Source organism: Acinonyx jubatus, chromosome B1 (assembly GCF_027475565.1).
Source record: "Acinonyx jubatus isolate Ajub_Pintada_27869175 chromosome B1, VMU_Ajub_asm_v1.0, whole genome shotgun sequence".
In the NCBI taxonomy this organism is placed as follows: Eukaryota; Metazoa; Chordata; class Mammalia; order Carnivora; family Felidae; genus Acinonyx; species Acinonyx jubatus.
Window position 1 is genome coordinate 63,149,950 of NC_069382.1, and position 27,239 is coordinate 63,177,188.

Consider the following 27,239-nt stretch of genomic DNA (forward strand, 5'->3'; position numbering starts at 1 on the left):
TTTTTTATTTTTTTAATGTTTATTTATTTTTTGAAAGGGAGACAGAATGCAAGCAAGGGAAAGGCAGGGAGAGAGGGAGACACAGAATCTGAAGCAGGCTCCAAGCTCCAAGCTGTCAGCACAGAGCCTGATACAGGGCTGGAACCCATGAACCATGAGATCCTGACCTGAGCCAAAGTCTGAAGCTTCACTGACTGAGCTGCCCAGGCCCCACCCTCATTCCCACTCATCTGAATGCCTCTGTGGCTCTAGTGTTAGGATCTGAATTTTCAACTCCTGATCTAACATGAGCCCTAGATATGAGAAACATACATTCTGTCCCTGTCTCTATGATTTATAGGTTTTAAAAACCTAGAAGTATTCCAGACTTTTACTTTCTTCTTTAAAAGTATGGGGCATTAGCATAATACTTAAATGACAGTATCCAAAACAACTTCAGATTCTGAAGTGATATGAACTATACAGATATAAGGCATGTGTAAACTGTTCTAGATGGCTTATTTTGATGGCACTAAGATTCATCAACAGTTTTCTTTTGATAGTTTTTAATTGGTCATTACAAATGACAGGTATAGCATTTGGTTAGGATATATACGAAGTACATTCCATTAATTGCTCTCAACTCAGTAATTCCATTGCAGTTTATAACGTTCTAAAGACCCGACACATGAAACAATTAATTTAGCTAATTATTCTGAATTTCTACCATTAGCCAATACAGGCAGGAGATTCTGTTTAGATAAAATGGCTTCTTAAAGTAGAATGGTGCAAATCTTCATAGTCTGACGAACCTTGGGGCTTAATAGTCTCGAAAGAGATCAGTACAACCTTACTTCATTAATTGCTACTATTGCTACACCAAAATCTTCAGTTAGTAAATTCATCAAGGTATCCTAATGTCTCCAGAAAAGAAAAAAATCTTTAAAATATAAAGAAAGTCAAGAGCTTATGTGAGAAAAAGCAATTTTCATCATCTTTAAGTCAGTAGCTCACCTACTTTTATAACACTCAATAAAAGTCCCATTATTCTACTGGTTACCCAGGGTCAGCAGTAATTCTCAGAGCCCAGAAAAGTCAAAAGGATAAAAATATACAAAGCATTGTAATTTGGAAATGCATACCATATCAGTTAGGAAGCCTAAAATCTTCTCCTATTCTGAAGCTGAAGAGTTGCATGAGGTTCAGATTTGAGTCTGAATTGGAAAGACCAGTTGCTGGATATGAAGCTAAGCTTATGAGGCCAGCAAATGCCACTGACAGCTTTATATTCTCCCCTGAATTATTTCTTTATATAGTTTTTCATATGCATGCTATTTGACAAATATATAATATTTGAATATGTAATATTCAATTCTATGCATCCTTTTATTCCTTGTCTCATTTTTTCACTTAAATTAATCAGGGAATCAATTACCTTTGATTTAGCAATGATTAGATTGAACCATATGCACTTGTCATTTTTGTAGATCAAAAACAGTTGAATATTGGGAAGTTCATAAAATATAAGTTCTGTGTGAATTTATTACGCCAAATAAAAAGGAATGATCATTTTGGTATTTCTACATTTCCACCATAATGACTTCCAATGCTTTAGTTGAAATATCTACTTAAAAAAAAAAAAGAACTGTATTGGACAAATGCAAATGCTATGTTAATTCCTTCCCTTCCTTAATTTGATGTGACATCTGGCTTTCAGAAGAGCCAATGCAAGTTACCATAGCAGGCCAACTGCCCAAAGGTTATAATTCTTTACTAATCTCGAGGTCTCACAGTTCATAGTCTTAAAATTGGAAACAACAGAGAATGTGGTCATATGCCTAGCCAGGGTCTTCTAGTACCCTATTGAATAATATCGCCTAGTCATACATAAGAAAATTCAGAATGCTTCATTTACTTACCATGATGGAGAATTTGCAATGTCATTAATACAACCGCCACATACTGAATTTCTACTGTGTACCAAATATTTAGAAAATACCAACTAACTTAATCTTCATTACAACTCCATTTTCTGTAGGCACATGAAGCCTATTCTAGATAAGGAAAATGAGACACATCAGACACTTACATGCCAATCAAAAAGAATGAAATCTTGCCATTTGCAACTACATGGATGGAACTGAAGGGTATTATGCTAAGCGAAATTAGCCAGGCAGAGAAAGACATATATCATATGACTTCACTCATATGAGGACTTTAAGACACAGAACAGATGAACACAAGGGAAGAGAAGCAAAAATAATATAAAAACAGAGAGGGGGACAAAACATAAGAGACTTAAATATGGAGAACAAACAGAGGGTTACTGGAGGGGGTGTGGGAGGGGGGATGGGCTAAATGGGTAAATCATCATTGCACTCCATGCTAACTAATTTGGATGTAAATTAAAATATATATATATATATGCCAGAGCTCGTGATTCTAGAGCTTTGTTCATTGTACTGTGCCACACTCCCATAAGTGGCTGATAGACTCTCTCTTGAAGAATCAAAACTTCAGTTTTTACTTAGACCATCTTTAAGGGAAATCTTCCCAAATAAACCTTTCTAAAATATTTTTTTTTCTAAAATCTCTCTTCTTAAACATGGATGTTTTTACCCAAGGTATTTTCGTAATACTTAGTTACATCATTACGTATACATCACTTATTTTACAGGTTGAAAATCATTAACTGGCTCACTAGATTGAAACACATAGAAAGCTGTTATCTTTGTTAATTTTAAAAATAACACTATCAGTTATTTTACTGGCAAAAAATGAGTTTATTCAGGAATAGCAGAGAATTACAGTTTAGGTCAAGCAAACTACAGCAAAACTATAGGCAAGTGCAGAGAACAAGGAGAGGAATGCTCTTTTATAGAACAACAAGGGAAGTTGTGAGGGGTTATAAACAAAAGAGTCCATTGTAGTAAACTTGGAGTTCAAAGTATACCGGCTTTTCATTAGCTGATTTGTGGCTGTCTCTCATTGGCTGAGCTGGGGGGGAGCAGAGAAACACCTTTTTTCCTCCTGCTGAGGTAGCAAAGTGTAGCTAAAGTGGTATCACTTTCAAGGTTCCTTTCTTCCTGTTGATGACTGTAGTAGGGTGTGTAAACTACCCCCTTCTGGTCTTCTGACTTCATTTTATTTTTGTTTTAACTTTTTTTTAAGTTTTATTCATTTTTTTGAGAGAGAGAGAGTGTGTATGTGAGCGGGGTAGGGGCAGAGAGAGAGGGAGACACAGATTCTGAAGCAGACTCCAGGCTCTGAGCTGTCAGCACAGAGCCTGATGTGGGACTTGAACTCTGGAACTGGGAGATCCTACCTGACCTGAGCCAAAGTCAGAGGCTTAACTGACTGAGCCACCCAGGCACCCCTCCTGTCTTCATTTTAAACAAGATTTCTTTTGTTAATTTTTACATCTTTATTCTGCACTTGCCAGCGTGCTGTGTTTTGAACGCCCTTTGTAGGGGAAGAAAAGTTTTCCTTTCTTCCTTTTTAGGTCCTTTGGCTGGTCTGATAATTAAATCAATATAAGACTGATTACCAGGGGCACCTGGGTGGCTCAGGTGGTTAAGCATCCCACTCTTGGTTTTGGCTCAGGTCTTGATCTCATGGGTTCAAGCCCCACATGGGGTTCTGCACTGATAGCATGGAGCCTATTTGGATTCTCTCTCTCTCTCTCTCTCTCTCTCCCTCTCTCCCTCTCTCCCTCTGCCCTCTCCTCCCGCTTGCACTCTCTCAAAAATAAATAAACAAAATTTTTTTTAAAAAAGACTGATTAACGGTACAAAAACAAACAAAAGTTTAATAATATGTCTACATGGGAGAGACCCAGGAAAACCAAGTAACACTGAAATGACCAAAGCCATCACCTTAAATACCATCTTCAGCTAAAGACAGAAGAGATGTTTGGGATAAAGAGGACACCAGTTATGGGAGGTTACCAGGGAAAACATAGTAAACAAGGGTAAGGTTGTTAAGTAGCTTTAAGTTGTTGCCTTCTTCATTGGTAAGAGTTCTAGAAATTGGCTCTTCTAGTACAGTAAGAGATCTAGCCTTACCAGTGGAGATTTTCCTTGTAAATGTAAATGCTTCTTACCAAAGGGTAACTTCTGCTGGATTTTTAGAGCTTTTCTGTCTGCTGTGTTTTAAAAATAACCAGTTTAAAATAATCACTATGTCAAAGAAGCATATTTTAGGGTGGCAAAATCTGCTCCCCTTCACCTTTTATCTGTTTTGTTGTTTTCATTCTTCCTCCTCACAGAATCTGCTGTTATGTCTCTGTTCCTTCAGTAGCCCTTGTTCACAATTTTACATAGCTACTGCTCCTCTGCTTTAAACAACAACAGCAATAATCACGAGTTATAAAATTAGGTCTATAAAAGGCCCAGTTCTAGATGAACTTCTGCAAGATTCTCTTTTGATCACTGGCAAGAGTTTTAGTGGGTATGAACATTTTGGCATCATTCCAGGATTCTTGGACCCCCTCTTTGGCATCCTTCTTACTTCTCAGTTTTACTTGGAATTACATGATAAAAAAAAGCCCTCAGAAAATATATTTTTTAATGTTTATTTATATTTGAGAAAGAGAGAGACAGAGCATGAATGTGGGAGGGGCAGAGAGTCAGAGACAGAATCAGAAGCAGGCTCCAGGCTCTGAGCTGTCAGCACAGAGCCCGATATGGGACTTGAACCCATGAACTGTGAGATCATGACCTGAGCCGAAGTCGGATGCTTAACAGACTGAACCACTTGGGCGCCCCATCAAATAAGGTTTTGATGTTTCCAGGAGGTTTCCTTATAATCAGAGCCCAGTTCTGGGGAGTAGGTTTGCTGTTTCATTTCTTCAGAAATGTATAAGCTTGGAGGCAATGAAAATCTCTGCCCTAGCCCTAGTATGAGGCTAGATGAAACTTTCTTTATACTTGCAAAAATTATCCATACTCATCATTTGCAATGCATACTAGCCCTGTCATCTTGCTGTGTTTCAGTTCCATTATTATAGGAGCCCTAAGTGCAGTGATTTAGAACACTCAAAAAATTATTTTGTTTTCAACATAACACTTTCCAAATGAGCCACGTAAGCTCTTCACAGCAAATTTCTCTATCCAGTGGTGGTGTTGTCTGCCACCAACAGGTCCCCTTACTTCTCACGGCTTCTTTTGGTGAGAAGGAGGACCCCAACAGTCTCCTTAGCTGATAGCCCTGGGAAGGGAAAGGACAGGTAAACCACAAAATAACAAAAAGATCATTAAAAGAGAAGCATTTCAACTCAGTTGGAGCATTATCTTTTCTACTAAAATCGTTTCGTTTTGCTTTAGTTTTTTTATGTTTGTTTTATTGCCTTAACACGTTCATATCTGTGGGGCGTCTGGACTGAATGGGGGCGGTGGCATGGTGGGGCGGGGGGAGGGGATTCACCTGAAGCAGAACAAGACATAGGAGTTTATTGAATCACTACGAAGGAGCAGTGGGCAGGACAGCAAAGGAGAGACTGTCTGCATTGAGGGAGTGGGGAGGAGCCACAGTTACAGGGCTGAGTAAGGGAGTATGGAGACACAGGGAATTCTCTCTTCTGGAAGTCTCAGGAACCGTGCCTGGTTGTAACTGCTCAGTTAGAGTCTATGACTGTTTCAAGGTGGGTTGCTTAATGAGCCTGTTTGCGTCACCTCGGCGGTCACTGTGGGTCCTTTTCCCTTGCTTAAGTTTCTGTTGCTCAAGACTGTTGCCTAAAATCAGCCTCTACAATGCCCTCAGAACTACAATTGATATATATATATATATTTCTTAATTTTTTAATGTTTGTTTATTTTTGAGAGAGACAGAGACACAGTGTGAGCAAGGGAGGGGCAGAGAGAGAGGGAGACACAGAACCAAAGCAGGCTTCAGGCTCTGAGCTGTCAGCACAGAGCCCAACGGGGGGCGGGGCTCGAACTCACAAAACGCGCCAAAGTCAGACGCTTAACTGACTGAGCCACTCAGGCGCCCCTCAGAACTACAACTGACATTTTAATTAAAATAATATTAAATATGAGTAGATAGCAATGCCAACATGTCTTATGTCAAATAAGATGGAAAATATAAGTGTCTCATGCTTTTTTCTAATAGATACTTGGGATTTATTATAGGGCCTCATCCTTTTGTCTTTTGAGAGAATTCCGACAATTGAATTCGTCTTTAAAATTTCAAGAACAAGAAGACTAGGCAGCTGGGGTCAGCATCACAGAATAGTTTGTTCAAAATAGAAATATTCTTCTGTGGGCAGCAGAAGAACGTATTCGTTTGTGAAGCTTCCATCCATAAACAGTCCTCCCTCTAGGCAGATGTGAACTCCAACCAGTATCAGACTGTGTTCTGAATGATTGCTCTGAGAAAGCTCCAGTCATGCCCAGTTCACTTATTCACTCAACTCACTGTACTATCTACCACGGTAGTTGTGTTCAATAGGGAACCAAATAGAGAAAAAAACCGGCTGTCCAAGAGCATACAGCCCACTGCAGGAAGGATGGAAAAAGATGAATTACTTACAATATTTTGTAATAAATTTGAAAAGCATGGTAGTCAATGGGATGGTGGTGTGGGGGAATCAAGAACTTTCTGTAACTCCAGAGGGAATGGTGAAGGTAATTCAAAGAGAGCAAGCCATCATATGTTTGGTGTTTATTTGCGGGACTGTCCATATAAAAGGATTTCTTTTTTTAACAGTAACTATAAATACATAAAAAAATGACTTTCCTCTTGTTGCCCAAGCTTCACATAACATAGGCAAATCAAGAAGATATTACCTAGCAATTGGATATCCAGGACACTGGGGAAAGAGAATTTGGATATAGAAACAGGATTTGACAAGAGGTTGTCACAAAGGAGACTTAAACAATTCTTGAGTAATCATCGTTGGCTGGAACATTTCTCTTCCGTACTTCCTTATTAGTAGATACAATTATATATGACTTCAGTTCTGTTTCTTTCTTTGAAAATTATTGCTTGAAGAACATAACCTCACTTCCTTGCTAAGAATGTCACCTTGTGTTACTATTCTAGATATGAAAAGAAATACTTAACCTGATTAGATTTGCTCTTGAAGTCTTTAACAGGATATAGTTCCATCTTTGTGAAAATACAGTTTTATTTTGACCAGGACAGAGGGCCCACAAAATAGAACTTCTTTTATATACTTTGTTTTTTGATATTTGAAACATAAACTATGGTTGAAATGAGGGAATCAATATTACAATGATCCATATGGAAAGCATAAAAGCATCAAATTAGAATGTGCAGAAGCATATGTACATCTATGTGCACACACACACACACACACACACACATACACACAGATTTACAAATAAAGATTTCCCCAAAGCATCATCTTATGATTGAGGTTTTTTTAATGAGAAAGAAGTTATATTTGTGCTTCACTTTCATTTTTCTTAAGATGCTATAACAACTGAGTTTCAAATTACTTTCATATTTAAATTTTCCTCCAGCTAAAGACTTTTCTCTCTCAGCTGGAATTATTTCTTAATTCATTTATCCAGTTTCTCAAATCTTGGCGTAAAATCTAAGAAAAATTTCTTTGTAAATTTTTGAGTGAATTTTTAAAATTAAGGCCCGAGGAAATCAACATGTTTTTTTCAAAAGCAAATATTGTAGACCAAACCAAATTGCTTTTCTATTGCATTGACAAGAGAGAAATGAGGAAGACTTTGACATCTCTCTGGAATGATAGTGTCTAACCCTATTGTCTGTGCATCAAATGCTTGTATGCTATTATCAACATTTTAGTAATACAGATGTCTGAAAGATTTCACTCCAAAGAGACCTAATCTCTCACAAACCAGCTCCGATCCAATTTTCTATTTTTCTCTACCATCAAGTAGCTGCTCTCCTTTTTTTCCCACAGAGACATACCACCCACTGCCTCACCATACCAGTGCTATTATCTTTCATATGAACGTTTTGCCCCAAATTAGGTGAATTTACCCACTCAGCCACAGGTGTAGCAGAACCTGCCCTTGTGAAATGTATAGCATGGAATGTTATAAAAGGTGGGGAAAGCAGAACAGAGGCAGAAGTCCATACCCAGTTTTTTTCCCCCATTTCCTCTGGTAGAGAAGTGAGTGATGGACAGATAGAGATGAGCTATGTTATTCTAACAGAAGCCCTTCCACATGGAAACAGGATGGGACGAAAAAGAGAGAGAGAACCCTAACACAGAGAATCCAAAACACCAAGAATGATAAATATTTTTAAATTCTCTTTTCACTGACATATAAGGAAAGTAGCTAAGTTAAAAAGAAGAAACAATTCAAACAGTAAAAAAAAAAAAAAAAACGAAACAAAACAAAAAAAAAAAAAACACTGTGCTGGGTTAAGAGTCAGGATGTCAGATTTTAATTCTGGTTCTGAAGCTTAATCATTCTGAGCTGTGCCTCAGTTTCTCCATCTGTAAAACAAGGACTGAATGAGATGATCTTTTGATTTCCTTCCAACTTAAAATTCTGTGATTTCATAAAAAGCAAAGTGAGGAATCCACTTATTTAAAAGGAAATGAAAACAAAGAAATTTTATATTCAAGTGAATTTTAAATGTTCAGAAGGAAAGGAAAAACTGGTATAGAGAGAATTCTTCATATCCACAGTAGCTTAGGTTGTGTTCCTTGGTGGACCGGGGAGACTCTGGGCCCTGATGCCTCCACCAGTCCATCCCATGATATCACCAGAGGCTCTTGGTCTCATCACCATAAAGAATCCAAGGAGAGATGAGAAACAACAGTTGAGTGGTACAAGTAGGAAAGTTTATTAAAGGGAGAGTACACTCTTGAAATGTGAGAGTGGGAGAGCTCAAGGATAGCTGCTCTCGAGGTTAGGGTCTCTGTCTTTTAACAGATGTTAACTAGGGTGTGGAAAATATATTACTTGGGGAAGGGATATCTTGGGGGCAGGGTTTCGTGCCTTTTCTCCCTTACTTGGTACTTGGTTAGAGGGCCTTCTTTGTCTTGAGCCTGTCTGGCTTGATCTGGCTTCTTGAGGCTTTGTTTTCGGAATGCTGCCAGGGCAGATCTCTAACTTGCCCCATAGCTGGCCATGACTACCCCTTTGCCGGCCTCCAGTCCCTTTAAAGCCTAACAGTTGCAACTAACTGCCTACTCTTAACAGTTCCATAGGACAGGGTGCTGAGTAACAAAGAAGTCCAAGGTCCAGATCCTAAAAGAAGTAACATATGTGCTTTCTTAATCTTTCTTATTACCCTTTGAAGCAAATCATGGTGAGAAAAATAAGATATACTGTATATTGAAGAAAAGACAACCATTATGGGGCACCTGGGTGGCTCAGTTGGTTAAGCGTCTGACTCCTGGTATCAGCTCAGGTCGTGAACTGCTTGTGGGATGGAGCTCCACATCGGCCTCTGTGCTGACAATGCAGAGCCTGCTTGGGATTTTCTCTCGCCCTCTTTCTCAGCCCCTTCCCAACTCATGATCTCCGTCTCTCCCTCTCTTTCTCTCAAAATAAATACACGTTAAAACAAACAAACAAACAAACAAAAGAAAACCATTAAAAGCATGTCTACAGGAAGACAGGAGAGAAGAAAGGGAGACGAGAAAAAGGAGGAAAGAAGCAAAGAGAGGAAAGGAGAGTTTGAGGCCAATTGAGGATGAGGAGGCATCCTGAGAGGTGAGTAGAAGCTAGCTAGATATAAGGGTCCAGGCCACACTTCATTTTTTCTCATGAGTTGTAAGCAGGTGTTTAAAGGCTAAAGTAAATTAAAGTAGTTCTGGACAGCAAGCTGTTCTGCAGCCCTGAGACATACATAGAAGATTTCTGACCCTAAGAAAAGAGGCAGGCTGGGCTGAAAGCCATTTTCTCCCTGGCACAGTAAAGAAAACCAGAGTAGATTGAAGGTCTAAGCAAATTAGTTTAGTGAGTCTATGAAAGATAATTATATTTTCTTGAAACTTAGAGTTTCTGTAAATACAGAGCTAGCTTAATATAAAAGTTGATATTTCAATGGAGTATTTTTGTCAGTGAATAAAACTAACAAATTTTTGAGCTGGATCTTTTCAGTATCTAGGAAATTACTTATATCTTAAGCACTGATAAACTCCCATTGGACTCCTCCTATATAAGACCACCCCCAGAGCCAACTGTATCTGAAGGACCACACTGAGAGCTTCCAGTAATGTCCATTATGATTCACTACTCCCATTTCATTCACTCAGTCACCATGTATTTACTGAGTACCTACTATAAGATTACCAGTCATAAGATTATAGTGATGAACGAGAAAAATTTTCTGATCTTAGAGGACATACATTCTTGTCGGGTAGGAATGAAGGCAGGGAGTTTGAAAATGAGTTAGTTATAATATTTTGAAATAGACCTAAAAAGGGTTTGGGAAACAATTTTAGTAACTCTAGATAGGGTTAATATATAGTAACCCTATATAGTAACTCTAGATAGGGTTAAATTATAACTGAAAGAAAATTTATGGGGATTTCTAGGTGAAAAAGTCCTTAATTTCACAACTGTCTCCCTGTCCATCAGGGAAACAATTTAATAAAGAAAATTAAGATGAAAAGATTGCCAAATGACTGTCAGGAACCAGAGCTAAGAAGATGCACAAAGACAATCCTGTCCACATTGGCTGAGAAAACTTACCAACAATGTCTGTGGAATGCTGCTCAGTCCCACAGATAATTTACTTTATGTCAGGAAACAGGTTATATAAATGAATGAAGAAGTCTGATTTTATGATGATAAATGGCAACTAGTGCAGTCCAGGGAATATGATAAGGAGAAGTGGTGACAATGGCATTACGGAATAGATGTGCCTACTCTAAACAGAGTAGTAGCTACTCATCTCTAGTTGACTGTTGTCAAATCAACTGCTTTGTCAGGAGAATCTTAAAATTCTAGATTTAACTTATCTCTTCCAATTTAGAAAAATAACCGTAACTAATTCAAACTTAAAAACTATTCAGGCAAAGCAAAACACATCTGAAGGCCAGAATCAGCCTGCAGACCAAGAGTTGATGATCTCTGCTGGACAGAAATGCCCATGTGTCTCTGCAAGTATTGCCCAGTGGGGTATAACATGGCACAGTGGAAAGAACCTAGATGGGGTGTACAGAACAGCTGGAGTCAAACCCTTAATGAAATTGCTTTGTGCCTTTAGTTGAGTCTCATGACCTGAAATGCATTGTGTCAGAAAAATGGAAGATGGAAGGACGGCAATAATATCTTATTTGCCAACTTTTCGGGATTATCCTGAGAAATAAAATGATGTAAGTAAAAGTACTTTGTAAACAGTAATTTCCTACTAAGTGATATCTTCCCCAGCTCTCCATTATCAACACTGTGACCAGTTCACTTTTCCAGTCTTACGAAATCAATATTTAGGATTGAATTCACTTTAAGGCCAACAAGAGCGTAGCATGCACGTTTTTAAAGAACTATTCATTGAACATTGGATTACTTTCAAGGTGCATACTTGATTAATTTGTAGTCCAGCAGTTCTGAATATATAGTCATCCAAGAGTTGGATAGTTTAAGCTTGCAAATTCTAAAGGGAATTTGCTGAGCAAATTAATAAAGTAAGCAGAATTGAGACAGGAAAAATATCAACATACTAAAACCTTTTCAGGAGTTCATACAAAATGTTAAAACAATTATTCTCGCCTGGCATATTTGCACAAAATGTATTTTGTGTTTACCTTCTAAAGGGTTGTACTAAGTGTAACAAGAGTTATTTGTATATGAACACCTGATATGGTAATTAATCATTTTTATAGGTTCATTGAAATATTTCTTTTAAAGACTTCTTATATAAAGTAATCCATAATTCAGTTAGTTTTATTAAGTCCATCTGACTAATGTGATGATCAAGAACTTGAGCCCTAGAGTCAGCCTGTCAGGATTTGGGTCCTTGATAGTGGTCATTGTAGCAAGTTACTTAATTTCTCCATGCCTGTATTTCTTCATGTGCTTAATGAAGATAATAAAAACATGTACCCCCTCATATGGTTGGTAGGAGGTCTGAATGAGATAATACACATAAAGCACTTAGCAGTGTATCTGGAATATGTGAGAGTAAATGTTAACTATGAGTATATGTAAATTTTAAATGAATTTATTTATTTTTTTTTTTATGTTTATTTATTTTTGAAAGAGAGACAGAGTGTGAGTGGGGGAGGGACAGAATCCGAAGCAGACTCCAGGCTCTGAGCACAAAGCCCTGTGCGGGGCTTGAACTCATGAGCCACGAGATCATGACTTGAGCCGAGTCCGATGCTTAACCAACTGAGCCACCCAGGTGCCCCGAAATGACTTTAATTTCAACTTTTGAGTATTTTTTGTGGTCCCCAAATTTTCATGTTAAAATTATTTTTTGCAATTACAACTGGTTTCTGAAGCTGTTTAAAGCAGTAGAACTCTCCTTTTTAAATGCAATTTTATTTAGAATTCATAACTCTACATGTGGTCAGAGGAAACAGGAAACTGAGACACTGCAGTATGAGTCAGGAGTGACCCCGCTGATTGAACTATGGCATTCATAGGGATAGGACATAGGGATCTCATGTCATCAGAGCCAAAGTTGCTTTTGGGGTCCACACAGCCTGCCCTGGAACAGTTTAGAGTATTGGAAGACGTGTTCTAAAAGACCAAGTACACAGACTGGGTACATGACTTCAACCCTCAATCTTGATGAGCCAGTGGTAATGCTTTAGTTCAAGAATCATGGTGTGAAGTGGAAGAAACAGCAGTAAAAAACAGCAACTACTGTCACCAAGAGCACCAAACCGTGTCACTTCAGTGACAGAGGGAAAGGCCCCCTGACCCACAGCTGCTGTGGACACTTGTCCTGTGAGTCCTGGAGTTCCAGTGCCATGCACCTGATGTACCTAAGCCTTCTGGCCCTGAACAACTTTAAACTGCTCCCCCCACCATTTTCCTTAGACCACAATTCCCTGTGCAACTGGGTGCCTCACCTGGGGAAGATGATCCCACAGCCTAAATAAGTATCTCTTCCTTAAGGTGCCCCAACTAAGAGGGGCTGGCTGACATGATCCTCAGTCTTTCTACCTCAGCCACACAGCTCTTGAGGAAGGCCTGTGATCCAAGGCCTGATCATCACAAAGGTATTTCCTAACACCTTTAATGGGCTGATCCAAGTCAAAAGGCACCAAGCATAGGGATTATTCTGTAAGAAAAATAATCCCTTCACCTTTTCTCAGGGCCCGTATCTTCTGTCTTCCCATTGAGTATCTCTTCGTCCAAATTTCTGAATCAGACAGTGATTGAGTCCCTTTGAGGAAGTAGCAGAAATTAAGCTCCAAGTTTACCCATTGAGTTTAGTTCAGAGACACCCCAACCAAAGTCATGACAAATTAAGAAGGCCTGCTCTTCATTGGTCATCATTTACCTCCTTCATAAAGCATTTAGATTTTTGTGGAAATTGGAGGGTGTCAGGGCTTGAAAATTGTAACATACAACCCAAGTGATATTTAAACACTTCCATGGGACGCCTGGGTGGCTCAGTCAGTTAAGCAGCCGACTTTGGCTTGGATCATGATCTCACGGTCCGTGAGTTCAAGCCCCGCGCCGGGCTCTGTGCTGACAGCTCAGAGCCTGGAGCCTGTTTCAGATTCTGTGTCTCCCTCTCTCTGACCCTCCCCTGTTCATGCTCTGTCTCTCCCTGTCTCAAAAATAAATAAAACATTAAAAAAATTAAAAAAAAATAAACACTTCAGTGGGGAGGGAAAGGATGAGTTTTTCAGTATTCTTCAGGAAGCTGCTCTAGCATTGGCATCAGAACTTGACAAAGAAATCTCAATTGGTTAAGTTGCATATTTATGTTTCAAGCTCCCATCAATTTAGAAAAAATGAAAGAGTAGATTTTTGGAAATCCCTTAGAAGTCAAGTAGCTAATAAAAACATTCAGTGAAATGCTTGAAAAAGAAAGTTGAGCAAGTATTTCAGAAACTAAAATAAAAGGGCAAAAAAAGGAGTAAAACAGTTTTTATAAAGGCTTAATAAAAGAAGGCTAGAATTGGATTAAGAAAATTCCCTTATGCTTAAAATAAAGAAGAAGGCAGAGAAAATTATCAAAGAAATAATGCAAGGTTGCTTCTGCAACACGAAGGGTATGATTATCCAGCACAAATGAACAAAGACTTAGCTAAAGGTATGCTATTGTAAAAAATCAGAATACAAAGTATTAATAAAAAATGGTAAATTCTGGAAGCCTCCAAGGAGCTTCTGGTGAATCCCATTGTAATCAGTATTATGGTGGTCTTCTCAACAACACATGCTTAAGAGACGATGCAGTAAGAATTTGAATATTCTAAAGAAATATTCATCCACAACTTTAGTAATCAGCAGGTACGCCTATAAAACATAAGAATAGAATAAAGATGTTCAGGCACTGCAAGGATTCTAAAACTTATATCCCATGCCCTCTTAGGGAACTTTTCGAGGAAATGCTTGAGCAAAATAAGGAACTGGATACAGGAAAAACCTTAGGATTGGAGAAGCACAGGAAGCAACAAAGCAGGGAAGCAAAGGAGCTTCCAGGACAAAGGTTGTGCACCAACCATTTCTATGCCATTTGAAAGCAATCACCACAGGGAAGGATGCAGAAGAGGAGAGTAGAAGGGGAAAAAAGAAAAAATAGAAAAAGAGACCATGACAGTGACCAGCTTAGAATGTAGAATAAAACAGAAGCCTCAAGGTTAGAGGTCCCTGGAAAAAAATCAGTTTGATAGGATATCTGATTTGCTTAAGAAATAAAATTAAAGGGCTTTGGATAGATGCAATGAAAGATATAAAAAATAAGGTAGGTAGATCCTTAGCAAATAAAAAGGAATTATCTTTAAAAAGCAATAGAACTTTATTGATGACGTGAATTATTTCTCTAGAGAAGCAATTCTGAGGCTTTCTGGCCTCAATACTTCCTTTACACTCTTGCAGATTATTGAAGACAGCAAAGAGCTTTAGTTTATGAGGGTTATATCCATCAATGTTTACCATATTAGAAACTGAAACTGAGAAATGGTCGCACATATACTTACTAAATCATTTTAAATTAACCGGAAACATTTACATGTTAAGTCTATTTCTGTGAAAAATTGTATTTTCCAAAACAAAAACTATTCAATGAGAAGAGTTCAGTTGGTTTTCATTTTGCAGATCTCTTTCATGTCTGGCCTAACAGAAAACAACTGACATCTCATCTGTGCTTCCGCATTCAGTCTGTTGTGATACATCATGTACCTCCTGGAACATCTTACCATTCACAAATCTTTAAGAATTAGCAAATAGTTTTGACACCTGCTCCCTTAAAAGGGCCTCCAGATGACACTGAAAAAAACAGTCATCTAGAGTAATACTTGACTTCTTAATGAATACTCTTTTATATAGTTATAATATAATTTCTTGTACTGATTTAACCAAAATAGCCATTCAGTTACCCTGGGAGTCTGGATGTGAGTGAGGAAGATTCTGGTTAGCATTAAATCATCAACAACAATAATAACAGATCAAGTGGCGCCTGGGTGGTTCAGTTAAGTGTCTGACTTTGGCTCAGGTCATTATCTTGCAGTCCGTGAGTTTAAGCCCCGGGTCAGGCTCTGTGTTGACAGCTCATAACCTGGAGCCTGCTGCAGATTCTGTGTCTCCCTCTCTCTCTGCCCCTCCTCACACTCTGTCTCTGTCTCTCAAAAATGAATAAATGTAAAAAAAAATTCTTTAAATAAAAAAAAATAATGGATCAAAATATGATGTGTAGTATCAGTGAGTTAATAGCAGAAGTAATTTATATTAAATGCTAGAGGTAAATATCAGAACCATCACCTCCCATATTTTAAGTGATTGCTTCTAGATGATGGTAAAGAAGGGTGCAGAAGGGTAGAGCAGGAGACTGTTATACAATGAAATTCTATGCAGCCTTTAAAATGAGCTTTTCCTATAAATTTATGGAAATAGTTATCAAAATATGAATCAAGTTTTGATGATTCAGTGGACCTCAGGTGGAGCTTCAGATTTTGCATTCCTAACAAGCTCCCGGGTGATGCCAATGCAGAACCATGCTTTCTGTAGCATTGACTTAAATAAGGAGAAAATAGTCCTAACTCAGAATTTTAAATCATTCTGATGGTATCAGAAAGAAAGCCTCAGGTACGAGATTGTCCTTTATACCTCTCCCATAGTTGCCAAACTCTGAAAGATGGCCTTGGAACTTTCATCAGGGAACAGTATCTAACAAAAATTTAAAAGGAAAAAGTGAGAAAATTGGTGAAATCCTAATAAAGTCTAGAGTTCAGTTAAAATTTAGGAAGCTAATGTTGGTTTCTTTGACAAATGGTACCATGGTAATATAAGATGTGAACATTAGGGGAAACCATAAATTTCTAGTTTATTCCAAAATTAAAAGTTTAGTTTAAAATGTTAAATAAAAGAGTAAATAGCAAAAGAGGTAAAAGCCGAAATACTCTGATTAGAACAGTGAGAAAAGTAAAAAGAGGGAGACCCAGAATCCTTCCTATTTTTCATTCCCCTTTGACCTCTGATAGCTTCTGAAACTGAAAAACCTTTGGCCTCTACATAAGATTGGAAACCAGCAGACCTAACATTCTCTTTTATGTTTATTTATTTTTTTGAGAGAGAGTGTGAGTGGGAAGAGGGGCCGAGAGAGGGGGACAGAGGATCTGAAGCGGGCTCTGCGCTGACAGCAGTGAGCCTGATGTGGGGCTTGAACTCACAAACTGTGAGATCATGACCTGAGACGAAGTCAGACGCTCAACCAACTAAACAATCCAGGTGCCCCTAACATTTTATTTTACAAGGAAAAAAAACACGAGACCCAAAGATTATTAACCATCTTACTCAAAATTACACATTTGTGTAAAATAAGGACCAGAATGGAAGATTTCCTTCTGTGTCATCCTTGTTGCTTTTCACCAACTGTAGGTTTTATTTAGATATATCTAGTTTTCTTCTCTAAAACAGAGGGATTTTCTTCAATGCGACCACAAGATAGACTCACATATGTCACCCAAATAGCTCCCATGTGAGACTGACTTATGTGTGGTCACAATAAGTAAACCAAAGATCAAATGGGTCACTTATTATGAGAACTGAAGTCACTGGAGAAAGATGAGTTCTGTCTTCTTGGATAAATTCCTGTTTTCCTGTGGTCCAATGAGTGTTTGCATGGAAAGTGTATCAATTGATAAGGTTAAAGGACTTGGCTAAGAAGGCAAGTAATAGCTTGGTATTTGCTTGAATTCTTGATATTCTTATCTTTTTTAATGTTTATTTATTTTGAGAGAGTTTGTGAGTGGGAGAGGGGCAGAGGGTGAGAGAGAGGATCCCAAGCAGGCTCCGCGATGTCAGCACAGAGCCGGACTCAGGGCTCCATCTCACGACGTGAGATTATGACCTGAGCCGAAATCAAGGGTCAGAGGTTTAACCAACTCAGCCATCCAGGTGCCCTGACATTCTTATCTTGATTGAGAAAGCCTGATGTTTAGGATTAAATCAGAAGCTCTCCATGACTACTTCTTTGGCACACTTCCCAAATAATGTGCCCATTTTTCTAGCTATCTAGTCACTGAGCCATTGTTGATGCTATGCCTGTAGTGTTGTCACTTCTAAACATGCTCATAAAAAGCAAAGTGTCCATTCATCCTTTGCCATCCTTTTAATTATTCATAGGTTTGGAGTGTCGGGCTTTGCCTCCAAGAGATACAGAGCCTCATGAGTAACACAGGCCTTTAATGCAGGTGATGGGTTTATCTATTAGGCTGCCTATTAGCCTGGAGAAAAAAATAAATGCAACTTGGAACAAAGCCTTTCTTTGCTCTTAGCCTTCGTATTCAGTGGTGTACTTCCCTAGGTTACCTTGGCCTTGCATTGTTTGGAGCTGTCTCTGTCTACCCATTTATACTATCTGAGCTTTCGTGGGTGCTTGGGCTAGTGCTTCTCAACTTTGTTATTACAGAGGCAGTTCCTCTGCTCCTAATATGTCTCTCTCAGGTCCCGCTTCCCTTCCATGATCTTTAAAGCTAGGCAGCACAAAAGGGAAGGTCAGCCCAGCCACGCAGTATGTCTCTTTCACTCAGCCCATCTCTAGCACTATCACATGAATCACAGCATGAGACTGTGCTGAAAACGAAATCCTACTGCACGTTAAGCCAACGAAAAGCATAGTTCTGCTTGCCTTAGAAAAAATCATTTATGAAAGGAAAATCCGAACTCCCCATTCAAAATTGCTTTATGGTGATTTTTTTTAGAAGCAGAGTATCGAAATTGTGTACTTAGAACAGTGCCACAAAGCGGTGCCTGCTGGGGGAAGGAAACAAGCTTGTTCAATAACGTAGGTTTTTGAAACAGGCTTTGTCTTGGAGGCTTGATGATTTACAGATAAATCTCTCCTCAGTCCTGCCAAGATAATTGGACTAAGGGCATACATGTTAACAGGTTTTGTTTTCTATTCAACTAATAAGTAGCTTTGTTGTTAATCCTTATTATGTTCATTACTTAAGAACATGCAATATGGCAGGTGATACTCCTCCTAGAGAGGCTTTGTGGGAGACTGCTAGGGAATCAGGGCAAGATACATTCCTCTTAGTAGAATGGACTTTCAGAGAATATGCAGGAATTCCTGGGCTCCTGTTAGCATGCGGCGGGGTCTAGGGGGGAGGGGAGCAGACTCTTAAATAAAACCTTGCACTTGCTGCTTTTTTGCCTGCTTTGCTGACTGAATGTCTTGTCCACTTGGATGTTTCATCTGTTTCCTAACAAGGTTCATGATAAAAAGTGAGAACTAGTATTTCATAGGTCAGGTAACACTGCCTTACCGTGAGATTAGTTTTCTTTTAATATAATTTGGTAGATAGTTTGCAATCTTGAAATACCAGAAGGTCCTGCATTGCCATGGATTTCTTGATGCAACTAACCCATGTTGTCAAGGCAACCCACTTCATGTTTTCTCCCCTCTAGAAAACCATTTCCATGTTGCAAACCTTAAATCACAATCATCTCTTAGAATACACAGGGTCAAACATCCCCTGTATGCACAAAGCTATTACTTTTTTTTTTATAAGATATCGTGTCATTACAGTAGAATAATTTGACTTGAGGGATAATGTGTGTATTAAAGCATTGAAGTTAAAATAATTCTGTAGCATTTATGTCCTATCTCCCCATTTCCAGGAGATGTGAGGTTGTTTCCTACAAGCAGTTACATTTTTTGAAGCTCTAGTAACAATGTTGACATATTTTGGCTAATTTCTATGTAAATTGATTGCAATCAACAGCTTTTTCATGGTTTGTGAAATTAAATCACTTAAAAGACGAAGTACTTTCTGGAATTACTATCACCCACCTGTTGTATATTTTCTCCTTTTTTAAGAGACAAAGACCAGTTTTGAGAGTTCTTCCATGTTATTGATATGACTCCACTATTCTCTGAGAACCTGGGTTAGCATCATGCTGGAACTCAGAGACTGACATCAGGCGGAAAGTGTTCCCTCAGGTATCTGGGCTGTTTGAGTGGTTGGTTTAAAAGAAAATCCCAATTGGGGTGCCTGGGTGGCTCATTTGGTTACCCATCCGACTTTGGCTCAGGTCAGAATCTCATGGTTTGTGAGTCACAGCCCTGCATTCAGCTCTGCGCTGACAGCTCAGAGCCTTGGAACCTGCTTCGAATTCAGTGTCTCCCTCTCTCTCTGCCTGCTCCCCCCTACCTGCCCCCCACTCCCCGCTTGTTCTCTGTCTCTCAAAATGAATAAACATTTTTTAAAAATCCCAATGAAAGGATAGTAGGAATCATTTTACCCCTTTTCTCAGTTCACTATGAACAAAAAAATTGGGTTAGGTTAAGATTCTTTCTGAGGTTTGAAAATTTGAAGACTTTATTTTTAACCTACTCTTGGCAATACAACTCACAGGCTACATTTAACTTACATAGTGATCAGAAGTAATTCTTAGTGACTCATCCAGTACTGTTGGTCTGGCTTTCTAGTTAGTCTTTCAAATATTTATAAGACTTCCTGCCCCTTACATTTTTGTTCAAAAGTTGATTGCATAAAAGGTAGCCATGTTTCATTTCATGATTCCCAAAGGTTTGAGAACACAAGTATGTGGCTTTAAATGAAGTTTCTATGTGGGTCTTAATGGCTCAGAGCATTTTCACGTTGCACGTTTATTAGATAAAACCTACTTTGGCACCTTTCAGCTGCCATTCTTATTTCAACAAGCTAAAGAATTTTATCCATATAAAATAGTACAAATTATCATATCCACTATTGAGGAACTGGCATTATTTTCTTTCCATTATTGTGATTTGACAGGTCAGGCATTCAAACGTCAGTCAGTCTACAAAGCCTTTTAGGTTACTTAGCTCAGCCCTCTCCTGTTATATCCTTCAAAAATTATTAGCACTCCATCACAATGCACAAAGGATTTGAGCCTACTTACAGAAATACATGCCAAAAAGTGAAGCCAATTGTTAAGGAGGTTGTAGGAAAAAGAAGCGAGTGAAATAAAATCCTAAGACAAACATAAGGAAGATGCATACCACGGGTTCTGTGTGCTAGTTAGACAGGAAGAATAATTTGCTTCCAAATGGATTAGCATCCAAAACAAAGAAGGAAGTGTGGTAAATTAAGTAATTTATACAGATATAAATATTTTATACAAATGTAAATATTTTAGCAAATACATAGATTATCAGATCACTGAGGTCCTAGGGAAATTTTCCTCTTGTGCTGCCATTAAGTAAATTTGGTAAAGGTGTATATCATTTACAGTAATTATACTCTAAGATGCATTGTGTTAATGACCACAATAATCAGCCAGCATTTCCTGGTTGCTTGCTGGTGTTAGGCACTGTGCTGCATGCTTTGTTGTGTACCCAGCCTCATTTAACTCCCCCAAGAAACATGAAATAGGTATTCTTATCATAATGTCACAAGGGAAAAAACTCAGGCTTAGAGAAGTTAAATAAACTGTCTAAGGTGTCTGTTTTTACCCAGTGGAGCTGGGATTCAGTCTTAAATCAATGTTATGCCCAAGTCAGGTTTTAAGCACTATTCTACACTGTCTCTATAGGTCAAAGTAGGGAGTGATCGCATCTGCCTGCAAGGTTAGAAAATGCTTCCCAGGTAGAGAGGGAGTTGAAATTGGTTATGAGTGGTAACTAGATGTCTCCCAATGAGACGTAAACATTTGAAGACATTCTATGCGAGAAAACAGTGCATTTAAATTCACACAGGATGAGTAGTTCACAAATTGAAAATAGCTGGCTTTGCCAGAAAGAAGGATGACCATAGGCAAGTTTCTCAACCTCCCATCCTCATCTACAATGGAAGTAATAATAGGATGCCCATCATTGAGAGGTTTTGAAAATTAATAATGTAAGGCTATTAATATTATTGTTAAGACAGATAATAGATGAAGTTAAACAGTGAGGAGTGAGGTATGATGAGAATGTAGAGGAAGATGGAGCCCTGGGACCCAGATGTAGGGCCAAGTGGAAAAGAGAAACCAGCAGACATGCTCAACAGCACCAGCCAGAAAGGGGCAAGAGACCAGTGAAGAGTGACACTCTTGAAACCTAAGGCTTAAAAGAAATTGGAAGAGTCAGCAGTGCAGTGTCGAGTGCTACAGACAAGACTTTTGAGTAAACGTAAAATTAGGAGGTCATCAGTAATTTTTAGCAGGAACCATTTCAGGGGGGCCACATTTGTGACAGCTGGATTTCAGAGGGCTGAAGAATCTACAGAAAGTAAGAAAGGGTTGACATTCAGAGAAAGGTAGAATATGCATTCTAAAATGTTGCCTGTGAAGCAGTAAGTAAATGGCTTTTGGTGGAGCAGAGAACCAGAGACTGTGTTGTTGTTGTTGTTGTTGTTGTTGTTGTTGTTTAACTGGAGATAAATGTATAAGGTTCTTAAATATTAAAAAAAAACACAAAAATAAGCAACCAAGAGGAAAAAAGTATGGGGAAAAGCAAATGATCAGTACACACACACACACACACACACACACACACACACACACAGCAATCTAAACTATTAACATTTCAACAACAATCTAGTATCAATTTTATCCTGTTAAATTGGCATTTCAAATATGCTCAGAGTGGAATAATTTTCCCAGAGAGCAAATTTGACACATACCAGAAGTCTTAAATATGTAATACGATGTCTCCATTAAGTTTTATTTCTAAAGATTTACATTAATGAAGTAATCATGGGTGTGCACAATATTTTGCTACATGAATTCTTGGCACAGTATTAGCTATAACAGTGAACAAACAAATGTAAAACCTAAAACAATAATACTTCCAGGAGAAAACATACGAGAAAATCTGTATGACTTTGGGATAGGCAAAAAATAACCAAAATAACCAAAATTTCTATTAGTGAGATGCTAATAGAGACTTCAGTTGCTATTTGATAGCATATATGCAGCCATTAAAAATGAAATACAGTGACATTCATGATATATCGTTACCTTTTAAAAACTGTTTTTATTGAAGTGTGTTAGCATAATGTCTCCCTTTTATTTAAAAATAGAACTCTTACTCAGCATTGTATTTAAGGCTCTAGCCCCTCTACGTGCAAATGTTCTGGAACACTGTAAAAGGGAGTGTCTGTACCTGCTATGCAGATAGGAGAAGAGTACTGTGGCCCAGACAGCGGGACTCCTTTTTGGTAGCCAATGGGGGGATCAGTGCATGGAGACAAAATCCTGTCCTCCTGGGCTCCAGTGATAGAATGAATGATAGGCCAGAGCACAAGTGCAGACAGAGTCTTTTAAGTTCAGGATGGATGGTCTTTGTGAGGTGACTCAGACTCTGCAGGCTCTTGAACCATGGGTCCCGAAGTAGTCCTCTGTTGGACCCATTCTCCAAGTTCTCCCCTGCTAGAGTGGCTGGTAGATGAGACCTATCGTCCAGGGTCATGGAAAGTGACTAATTTAGACTGCAGAGGGATGCTTTGTCCTCTTAGATAAGAGGAGAGGAAGTAGGAAGGGTGTGGTGCAGTTATAAATGAGGATTTAGTCTAAAGACAGGAAGTTGAGAATTTATGCATGAGGGAATCAGTGTTCTCCAAAGTAGAAGTTATATTTAATAAGACCCACTGTCAAGACATCACTTCTTTCCCTCTCCTGGAGGGAAAAACTAGTAGCAGAAACTACTAGCTAATCACTCTCTGTCTCCACTTTATCTTCCGTACAGCTATAAGAATGACCTTTTAAAAACCCTGGTATCCCTAAACTCTAAAAGCCTTTCTTAGTCCTTGGAGATTGCTTAAACTTGGCCCACACCTCAAATCCATGGCCTGGGACCATCCACATCTTGTACCTGCTTTCTGGAAATGCCTGCAGCCTACTTTCTGTTTCTACATACTCTGTCCATATAGACTGTCCCACTTCTGTTCATATAAATCTGATCTCCAAGATGAGTCACTTTGTGGATTTTGTCCCCAAATTCACTTACCTCACCATTTGGTGAGCTCAGTAGCAGGAGAGCAATCCCACCATGAAGCCCAGGGGCTTCTGCCTTCGGTCAGCTACCCCCAACACTCTCAACCCCTCCATCTTCTCCTTTCCTCAGGATAGACAAACTTTCTCCATTGTCTCACTCAAAGAGATCAGCCCACATCTGTGTTCCTTGTGGTCTTGATTTTCACTCCAACTAATCATACAGAAATTTATTTTGAACAAATGCTGAGAAGGAAATCTGGGAAGGACATCTACTTTTCCCCACACATGAATGTCTGTCAATCTCAGGCCCCATTTTCCCTGCCTTTGGGTTGATACTCAAGGCTCTTCACCATCCGGTCCTGCCCACTCTTCCCACCTCACCTCTTGCCTTTTAACCTCTTGCTCACGCTCTGAGTCTTTGCAGTTTCCTCAAGCAAATCTGCATCCCGCAGAACTGTGTAAATTTTCACATAATTCACCTTATCCTCTTTCTCCTTCTTATCATGCTCAGCTCAAGCGTTGAAAGCATTTTATGATCTTTAATAGAAAGGGGATGTTTAAATGGGAATATTAAACATTCCTACTCCATTTTCAATGTGGATAACTGAACTTCACCTCTTGGTTTTTATAAGAACAAATTATTAGAATAATATTAGATTGGCTTACCATTGGCTTACCATATTCCTGTCCCTTTGCAGGGATTCAGTAGCATTAGAGAAATGGACAACTGAATCTGCTGAAAAATGATGTCTTATCAGAATTTTAATGACTGGGAATTAAGGACATGGAGAAGGAAGCAGGCCAACCCATTTTTATTAGATTTCCAAAGAGATGGGGCGGGGGGAGAGGAGATAAACTATTAAATAAGAACTTTTAAATAAGAATTCCTCTCGTATTCACTTCTGAGTCTTAAAAGCTAGGAAGAAAAATGGAATCTATTCTAGAATGTGAACAAGTATCACTTGTGTCTCAACAAATTCCACACAAAGAGCAACCAGATATGAGGGATACATTGCTTGAAACAGACTTCTCAGCAAGGGCACCTGGAGGTCCAGAACAAGTTGTTTTCGGTGTCCTCTAAAAGGACATAAAATTTTTGGCCACCCAGAAACTTTCCTTGGTTCAAAGCAACTTCTTAAATGGAAGAACACAAGAGTTGAGTGTGCTAGGACAGGACACGGTTGCCTTTCCTATACTGCAAAATGCAGGAATGCAGTTGAACATTCCCCTGCAAACAAGAAGGAGCTACCAGTAGGCTGAGGATCGGCATTTGAGATTTGGAATTCATTCTGAGTACCGCAAATGAGGAAACTGGCCAGTTGTGGTTGTTTTCCAAACATGTCACGTCCCCAAACCATAAGTTTCATTTCCAGCCTGTAGAGATTATATGTACCTCCCACCCTTCCCTGGTCCAGTGCTTCCTTATTTTGTAAGAAGCGGATATGTTACTATTAAATCAATTAAAGGGAAAGGCAGCTTAAAGCAAAGGCCCTCAATCTGCAAAGTGTCTCAGGCCTCTCTGAGAATTCAATGAAAGGATATGGACCTCTCCCCAGAAAAAGTAAATGTAGCGTTTTACATACAATTTACAAAATTAATATACCCCTAGAAATCCCAAGGAACTTGGCTTTTTAATGAAAAGGCTTCAGTTTTAGGACAACACTCTTAGCAAAGGCTCAGTCTCTAAAATGCAAAACAAGCTTAAAAGTAATATATTGAGTCAACTAATTATGCTGGATGTCAAAACGCTGCTAAAACTGATTTTTATTTGGTTATCTTTGTGTTATTATATCTAAAATGTGAATCAATAGTTAGAGTAAAGGTCATTGGCTGCCATTTAAGCTGGAGTAGAAGAGATATTTATTTTTCAAATTTATTTCAAATTTTTATATGAGAGTAAAAACACCAGCTACAATGATAAAAACATTATATACAGTGTTCAGATGTGACACTACTATTAAAGCAGGCTAGAAATAGGATGAAGAAATTTTTTTTTGACTCCTAAAAATAAGTATTGACAATGAGCTGTCAGTAGAATTGACACTTTGTACAATAGAGACGCCGCAGAGAAAACTCGCTTTTTTCTTTGCTGCCACCCGAAGGAATATTTTGGAAAGATAACTATATACATTCACACATATGTACCACAAGACAGTTGAGAGAAAGAAGCATTTATGAAATCAAAGTCTGATGGGCAAATACAGTTCCCTGTTCTAATACACAAAGCTCCACAATTATGATGCTAATGTAAACTCTAAGAAAGCAGGAATTTAGGTTGTGTTCTCTTACACCTAGAAAATATCTGACCCATTGTGATGCTTCAGTAATTAGCTCCTGAATGAAAAAATCTACTACTCAATAGAGTTTTTAAAAATCTACATATAACCTACTGTATTGCTCTGGGCAAATCAGTTCAGTTCTCTGGGCCTCCGTTTTTCCATGTAGAAAGAGAGGGGTTAAATTTGGGTCTTTTAAAATTGGGTCTTCTAATATTCCCAGTCTCTATGATTCTGCTTAGTACATAGGTACTTTCTTCTAAACTGCAAGGCTGTGATCATTTTAGGTACAAAGAGCCAGCAAGCAATGGCCTATGAAGACCCACATGCACACGGTGGAAAGGAGATACTTACAAATGAAATAAACATGAGGAATGGATATTTCTGAGGCATGTTTATTTCTTCTGGGGAAGAACATCATAGAGGGCAGTGGCAATTCCAGGAGTCCTACGCAAGGTCTTAAATCTGTAGAGAAGAAGGAATATGCCATTTTATGGAATGTGATCCAGTTATTCTCTCTGTTTTCTTTATGAAGTCACATCCCATAATGAAATATCCCCACGGACACAGCACCGTAGATTTTCTGACAGCTCAGCATGCCTGAAGTGGTAATACACTGATCTCTCTTCCAAAATGTATGATATGGTATTTTTCACCATGAACTCAAGAAAAGACAGACAACCAAGTATTGGTTGAATATTTCAAAATAAATTTTATTTAAGTGCATCTCTTAAGTCTCTAAGTAATTTGTGTTCTTACATGACAATACTAATCAGCCCAGATTAGGGTGAAATTTTTTTGGGTGGGTGGCGAGAGGGGTTGAGGGGTTGAGGGGGTTGGTAGGGAGGTAGAAATATTTTCACTCTTGTGGAAAAATATTAGAAATTACACTTTCTCCCTAAAATATTTCCCTAAATTTTTATTTCCTCAGAAAAGTAATCCTCAAATTTCAGCATACATAAAAATCAGTCGGGAATGTTTATTGAGAATGCAGATTTCTAGATCCTCATACAGATCTGGGACAGAGCCTCAGAATTTACCATTTTAACTATTACCATGTCAATTCTGATGCGGATCTGCCAGAGTACCTCCTAGCACATCTCCCCTCTACACAGACCTAGCTGTCCAGTTCTTTCTTTTTTCCCTCTCATCTTCATTTGTGACATCATTGCACCCTCTAGTGGATGATTGTACTAATTTTTTTTTTCTTCTACTTAAAAACACCTTGCTCAAATCTAAGGAAATCTCATTGCTTATGAATTTCTTGAATGGAAACAATGGGAGCTCGGGAGAGCGTTTATAAGAAAACATGTTTACTAAGCATCAAATTCATATTTATGTATATATATTTAGTATGTAATATACACACATTTTACAAAAAGAGAATTTTAATCCTGGTAAGTTTGACTGAATTTAAGATAGCTCATAGGCTTTTACAATTTTTTAAGTTCTTATTTATTTATTTTGAGAAAGAGAGAGAGAGTGAGTG

At 38.5% G+C, this 27,239-nt stretch overlaps 2 protein-coding genes across 7 annotated transcripts in view; one reads left to right on the top strand and one right to left on the bottom strand.

Moving 5' to 3' along the window:
* The window catches only part of MARCHF1 (membrane associated ring-CH-type finger 1), an 853,816-nt gene that overhangs the window by 800,319 nt on the left and 26,258 nt on the right, over window positions 1-27,239 (top strand). The gene's annotated exons all lie outside the window — the stretch shown is intronic.
* TMA16 (translation machinery associated 16 homolog) overlaps window positions 12,149-27,239 on the bottom strand; it is a 74,416-nt gene continuing 59,325 nt past the window's right edge. The window contains exons 7-8 of one of the 2 annotated variants that reach the window (XM_027068407.2): window positions 26,105-26,215; window positions 12,149-14,366 (exon numbers count right to left, since the gene is read on the bottom strand). In XM_027068407.2, coding sequence (XP_026924208.1) covers window positions 26,146-26,215 — 70 coding nt within the window. In that variant the 3' untranslated portion in view covers window positions 12,149-14,366; window positions 26,105-26,145. Of the gene's footprint in view, window positions 14,367-21,930; window positions 26,216-27,239 lie in introns of those variants that run through there. The other variant, XM_015063698.3, reaches the window with a different exon arrangement.